This window comes from Glycine max, chromosome 12 (genome assembly GCF_000004515.6).
Source record: "Glycine max cultivar Williams 82 chromosome 12, Glycine_max_v4.0, whole genome shotgun sequence".
Lineage (NCBI taxonomy): Eukaryota > Viridiplantae > Streptophyta > Magnoliopsida > Fabales > Fabaceae > Glycine > Glycine max.
In genome coordinates, this window is record NC_038248.2 from 7,990,073 (window position 1) to 7,997,492 (window position 7,420).

The window sequence follows — 7,420 nt, forward strand, 5'->3', positions numbered from 1 at the left end:
TTCTGCCAATCGTTTTGCTTCTTTTTTATTTATGGGGCTTAATTCAGACTAGCCTTGTCTCACACACAACATAAAGAAACCAACAAATGCTCTTAACTCTTGACCGAAAATCCTAGTTCCTAATTTTCCAGTCCCATGACAACATTTTCAATCCATTGATAAGAACAAAAAATCATCGTTGTGAACACAAGATTTTCCCAAACATTTTTTTTCGCTGTCACAGGACGAGCTTCCTCTCACCTCATCTATTTCCGCAATGCCTCACAAACAAACATTATTTATCGTTAGCCTCGTATTAACAACATACATATGGGTTTTTAACACAAGCTGTTGTGCAAAAACCAGAAAGTATGGCCTTACCCAACCTTCAGAGGACCTGTATTTGCTGGTTTCTGAAAGAATCTTGCAACTGGCATCCCATCAGCATCCTCGTTTCCTGCTTTTCCTGCTCTCCAAGAACGATCTTTTTTCCTCTGTGGCTTTTTATGGTGGTGCTTATGAGATGCCTTAGGCTTCTTAACAGTAGTAGTATTTTTTGGAGCAAGTCCATTAGCCATGTCAAATGAATTGAGGTCAACCAATACATGTTCAAGATTTGGTGCAAGTTCGCTCTCAACATCTGAAGCATCTTCAATAGCAGATGAATCCGATGCATCCAAGTCAACCGAGTCATGTCCAGCAGGTTCTTCCAAAGCTTGTTCCTCATCTGACGCTCCGGGAGGCATTTGATAGTGAGGCAGCTTCCCATCAATGTAATCTTTCAACATCTGACGGGCAGCCCTGGTTTCATCAGGGAGTCCACTAGAGGCAACATACCCACGAGAAGTACAGTATGCTCTCAAAAGTTCAGATGCTAGAGGGGGGCGCGATTGGGACTCATATGACTTAGGTTTAGGAAGCCTTATCTTATAAATCTCCTCAATGACATGTCTCGGGACTCTATCAGCAACAACTTGGACAGATTCCCTTTGTTCAGTCATCCTATCAATAGGTAACACCCCACAAGCAATCATCTCATATCTTGAGCTTGAGAAGGATGGAAAAACTAATCCAGGACAATCACAAAGGGTCAGCTCATCAGAGATAATTAATGTCTGAAAGTGCTTTGTTTTCCCTGGGGTAGAGGTGACACCAGTGCGTTTTTGACCAACCAGAGCATTAATAGTTGAACTTTTCCCCACGTTAGGATATCCAACAAATCCCACAACAACATTGCTCGATGATGAACTACCAGCAGTATTTTCAGCAGGGGATTTAATGTTAGATGGTCCTGCCTCAGAGGAGCCAGAATTTCTCCTTCTGTCAACTATCTCTTCTGCCTCAGATTGCAAGCGGGCCAAAAGTTCATCCCTTCCATATATCTTTGTGTCTGGGCTATTAGTTCTCCCCATGTTATCATCCTCCCATGATGAACCAAGTTTTTTGCCTTCCAAGGCAGCAGTAGCAGCTTTAGCCGACCAGAAGATGAAGAGAATATCATGAGCACGAAAATATTCGGCCCATTTCTCTCTGCAGCAAAAGAGAAGAAAGACAGGACAAATAATAAGGCAAGATGCAACACCAAGGGCAATGATTTGATACAGTATAAACCTCATGGGAATAGGACATCCAAACCTGATAGAAGCAGGTAAAAGATCTGCCTTATTAACCAAAAGCAATGTACGTTTATGCTCATCAACCTCCCGTGCATAAGCCTGTACCAAAGTACAATTGGTGCAAAACAGATCATGCTTAGCACACAGAATTGTGAGTCTTAATAAAAAAAAGGTCCAAAGCAGGCTACACAGATTACAGACAGTAGTAGAGACTCTGAAAGGATGCTTTGACTGTTATGAACTTCATGACATTAAAGCTGCCACAAAAGAATATCCAGTCCAAAGTCTTCCACTATATCTGATCCTTACAATCAGTTAGATTTGCCACAAACCTAGCCATCTCTAGAGTTGTCAAGTTAGCATTTTGCCACCAATTTTTTATGGAAGAAAGAAAGTCTCACCTCAAGATCTGGACAACGATAGAACAGCGGATCTCGCGAATCAACGACCATAACAAGCTGATAAAAAAAAAAAAAGCGAGAGGATCATCAACTTTCAAGTTTTCATGAACATAAGAAAAGAACACAGCAAATATCAAGATAAAAAAACTACATTATGAACATTTCTAACCATTAGTAATAAAAACAAAAATATCAATTATCTAAATGTTTTCATAATATATAGGCCTTTTTAAATTACAGGAAATACTGATAGGAATAAAAGAATGAATGTACATCAGGGGAGGAATAAAAACTAGGTTATTATCCAAGATCCCAAGTTCCCTACTAAAGCTTCTGTTTCTTTTTCTTTGGGGGGGGAAGTTGAAAAGTGAGATTGTTATTAGTATCACTGTTTAGTTTGCAGCTCATGATGCAGGTCCAACCTGTTTAGCCTTTTTTTCGCTTCTTTTTGTTTCAATAAGAAGCCAAATTAAAGAAAAGGGCAGCTAGAAATCTAATAATGTAATCAATACAGTTAACCAGGAAACAATAACAAAAGATCAGAGAATTGTGGAACTCCTGTATCTATTAACATGCTAACAACAACCATCTTAAATCGAAGAAGGGATCTACATTATATTTGAACTTTACAAATACAGCATTCTTTTTCCTATAATGACTACATCACAAATAGTATACAGTCTATAGAACATACTGAGAAAAATATTGCATGGATAAGCAGATGCAGTTGTTTGGCAACCATATATTCATAAAAACGAGAACCATACCCATCTTAACTGAGTTCAATCCTAATAACTAGGCCATTATCATGCACAGTGACATAGCATAATCAGACTAGTGTATCACGATTCCAAAACTAATACTTACCTCCAAATACAACAATTCATTTAAAAGAGAGAAAAAAAAATCGGAATCCTTTATCAACCCATAAAACTTCAAAGATGATACCAACATACCAGATCACTGCGCTCAACAACCCGCCAGAGCTGTCTCCAGATGTCAAGATTCTTCTCAAACGGAGTAAGAACAAGCTTCTTATTCTCCTCAAGCCTGAAACACAACCACATTGCCATCATCAACAAAAAACAAACTACAAAACCTTAAATCCTATAAACAGTCAAATTAATCCTTCAATCAATGCCAGCCACATTATAATTGACTAAAATTACATTCTTAGTCCCCAAACACGAACTCTTTCATCTAACTAATCCCTACATATGCAATTTAACCATAAAATTAGAAGTTTATTTCGACAGAAGACAATGCACATTCATTCGCGGACCTTAACACTAATTTCCATCATATAGTTCTCTAAATTAGGTTCCAAGCCTACAATCCAAACAAACCCTAATTTTTTCTCTGAATTAGATTCTAAGTCTACAATTCAAACAAACGCAGATTCTAACTGGAGAACTCACCTCGCCAAGCTGCGGCGCCAGGTCAAGAAAGCTTGGGTTTCGCTGGCGTTCAGCTCGTCGGCGGACATGTCGGGAGTCCACGGCGGGCGGCGAGGAACGCGGAGGCTGCTGGCGTGGAGCGCCTCCTCTTGCTTCTGCTGCTTCCTCGCTTCTTCCGGCGTCGTCGTTTCATCGGGCACGGAACCTGGTTCACTACTCTCACATAACAACAACAGAAACAAATGTCACAGAGCAATTGCAGAAAGAAGAAAGTGGGCGCGTGAATGCGGAACGAAGAGAAAGAATACTCACAGGCTGATGAGAGTGGTTGAAGCGGCAGCGGCAAGTTCGGGGAGGGGTTCTAGGGATTGCTCGACGACGGCGTCGATGTCGGAGACTTCGGTGAAGGATTCAAGGAACTTCTTCCTGTAGAAGCGAGACTTGTCCTTGCTCTGTTGGATCATCTGGTTGTGCTGCTTCACCAGGGCTCGACCTAGCCCCGTTTTCTGGATCTCGTTCTGCTTCTTCCCCATTTCTTCTACACAGTGCTCCTCCTCGTTCCTGCTTCTGTGTTCCTTTGTTTTGCTTCTTCTACTTTGTTTCGTTTATCGCTTTCTGCCTGCTATGCTGCCATAGTTGGTTTCCTTTTTAGGGTTTTGGACTGTTTGGGTCATTTACGGGCAATTTCATCTCTTAATGACAAAATTGAAATCTTTATTTACATTTTGTTTTATGTTTTCAATATTTGCATATAGGAATTAGGAATCATGAAAACTTTTTTTTATTATAAATAATCATTTTCGTCTTTAAATATATATTTATGGTAACTCAACTAGGATTATTTTGTTTTTTTTAATTCTCAAAGTTATTCAAGATTAATTTAGTACATGTTTAAATTAAAGTTTAAAATAACTCAACTTAACCCTAATGATGGATTTCCTATGTTGGTTGTTGATCACAAGATTGTTAATTTAGAATAAATGATAAATTTTATTCTTAAAACTGAGGGTAAAAAATATAATTTATTACTCATTTTTTAGTCAAAAAGATATGACTTAAGAAATAATATAAATATATTTTCAAAGAATAGTGTTTGGTTTGAGTATTTTTTGTCTTTATTTTTAAGTAAAACAAGAAATAAAAATAAAAATATGTTTATTTCAAATTTAGAAAATATATTTTCTGAATTTATTTTTTTGAAAAAATGGACCCAAAACTAAAGATAGAATACCAACATTTCCAACCTTGTCGATACATATTTTTTTAATCTTAAAAATTTAAAAATAAAAACAGAAAATAAAATGTTAAAACCAAACACCATTTAAAATGTCAATAAATATTTAAGTTTAGGAACTAAAGTAACAATATAGAGACTTTTAGGAACTTTTATTTTTTACAATATTTTTATTACTTTTATGACTTAATTGATAGTGCTCGTACTTTCAAAAGGACAAATTTTGGTTATTTATTTGTTAATTTTATTTAGAATTTGATATATTTTTGTTCCTAAATTTTTTTCAAATTTTTTAGTCCCTAAATAAATTTTTTAGCATTTTTAGATTGTATATTTTTCTTTCTTTTTTTTTAACAATTTTAATTTGTGCGGTCAATTAACAACGTTAACTAATGTCATGACAATTAGTTTAGGACCGAATAGCACATATATTTTTTGTTAAAATGTATTTTAATTCCTTGTATAATCATATTAATTGATATTATCAAACTAATTGATGAGGGATTAAAACACACTTTAGAAAAACAATACATGTGATTTCCCTTTTATGCACCTTGCTGACATGGCAAAACATGGGACTACCAACATCATTATTGTGTTAATGATGTTACATGATTATAAGAACTAAAACTACTAATAGAGAAAAAAAAATATAAGGACAAAAATATTAAAAATGTTATTTATGGACTAAGCAAAACACTAAAATAAATTAAGACAAAAAAGATATTTGTAAATGTACATGAGCTCTTTATTTGCACTAGATGAACAAATGCTCTTATATGAAGATAAGGTGATAGATCATAAATACTCTTATACTAGTTAAAAGATATTAATGATAGTTAGACTTAAATTTATTTTTAGTCCTTAAATTTTATCATTGTATAACTTTGATCCCTTAAAAAATTATTTCATATTTGATTTTATATATTTTTAAAATTTAATAATTTTAATTCACCATTAGTTTATTATTAATTTTTTAATACAAATTGATGATGTGACATTTATATAATGATATAACACTAACGTGACAATGTGTAAGATAAAATAACAATCTAATGCATAAGAGGACATGACATTGACCCTTTAAATTCTAATCTCTACTGCCATATCATAACATTATCCACGACGCACTGACATATGTGTCAAACTCTCAAGTTAACATATCAATGTTATGTTGAGAATTTTTGTTAAAAAGTGATAACAAACGACTGATAAATCAACACTGCTAAATTTAAGAAATGTAAACGTAAAATATGTAATAAAACTTTGAGCCACTAAAATTATACAATCATAAAATCATAAGAATCAAAAGTCAATTTAAGCCTAACATACAAATATCTTTTAACACACATAAGAGCATTTGTGATATATCACGTAAACTTGTTACAAGAGCATTCGTTCATTTGTGGTTTTGATGCAAATAGAGAGGTATGTATTCAGTGAATAAAAAATGAAAGTAGTTTTACTTTTATAAGTTGTATATGATTAAGTAGGTGTTTTGTTTGGTGTTGGAGAATTGATTTTGAATTTATAATTGATTTTAAATATATTTTTACATGTTTGATTTCAGGTTAGAGAATAATTTAGAATTAATTTTGTGTTAAAATTGATTAAGGGTTGAAATAATTTTGAGTAATTTCTATATTAGATTCAAAATTTTGTACTAAATTTTAGTCCCAACTTGATTTTATAATAAAACATTTAAATATAAACCACGTCACTTTAAAATCAATTTTAGTCCAAATCAATTTTATCAATATTCATCCAAATAACCTCTCTCCGTAGTTCAAATTTATTTTTTGTTCCTGAACTAGAAGATTCAAACTTCTTCATGTAATGCCCTTGAAAGTCAAGTTTTGACTGAGGGTCTTCACAGCTCAGTTTGGTTTGATTTTTCTTCAAAAATTCACTTGAACCAAACTTAAAAAACATTTGTGATTCTATTTAGTTCGATTTTCATTTAAAATAAAATTCAAACTAAACCAACATTTTGTGATTTGGTTCGATTTTTGCAGGTTTTACTAAAATATTATTTCATTAAAATTTATATACTTTTTTTATCTTTTAAATTAAATTACATTAAAAAAATTACTAATAACAATTTACAAAATTTATTAATATGTTAAACATTCTACAATAAAAATCTGTCAAATTTTCATCCATTTTAAGTCAAACATAACTTTAAGATATATAACATTAAATGTTGTGTTTTGGTTAGATTTCAAAAACACAAACTACAAATCGAATAAAATCGATCGTTTTAAGAAAAAAAAAAATTTAAACAAATCAAAAAAACTTCTAATCTTAACGGTTTACACTCTAGGACATTTAATTAGAGTATGCTTAATAATGAGGTTAAAGTTATATGTATGAACATCATCTGCCATGTTATGTTGTTGTTATAGCCGTGTGAGAAGACTTGCCAGGAAGCATCAATTATTACTTGCAAATATAAATTGGAGAGGCTTGCGCCACCCAGCGTATTAAGGGTGCATAAGGGGTACGGTGCACACTTATTCCTTAATGTTCATTTTTATATTTAATATTTAATATACTATGATCGTCAACAAACTTTATTTATTAGTATATCATATTAATTAACACATTAGATCGAGTCAATGGTAGTATGGTACAAAGAAGAAGAATTTAATGCTGTGTAGCCAGAGGATCATTCCCTGGAAACTTGGCTCTTTTCTTTTTATTGTTGTTTCCTCCATTCTCAAAAAGTAGGGAGAGCATCAAGCACGTCTATAAAAACTCGGAACTGAAGAAATAGCAGCAAGAAAAACATAG

The 7,420-nt window shown here is 33.3% G+C and overlaps 1 protein-coding gene across 1 annotated transcript; it reads right to left on the minus strand.

The window, feature by feature from the left end:
• Nucleotides 1-4,082, minus strand: LOC100817523 (GTPase LSG1-2). The gene is made up of 6 exons (XM_003539805.5): nt 3,706-4,082; nt 3,415-3,606; nt 2,953-3,046; nt 1,997-2,053; nt 1,615-1,694; nt 1-1,509 (listed from the first exon to the last, which is right to left on the minus strand). The coding sequence occupies exons 1-6, from the start codon at nt 3,924-3,926 to the stop codon at nt 357-359; spliced, it is 1,797 nt and encodes a 598-aa protein (XP_003539853.1). The 5' UTR covers nt 3,927-4,082; the 3' UTR covers nt 1-356.
• Between the last annotated feature and the right edge of the window lie 3,338 nt (nt 4,083-7,420).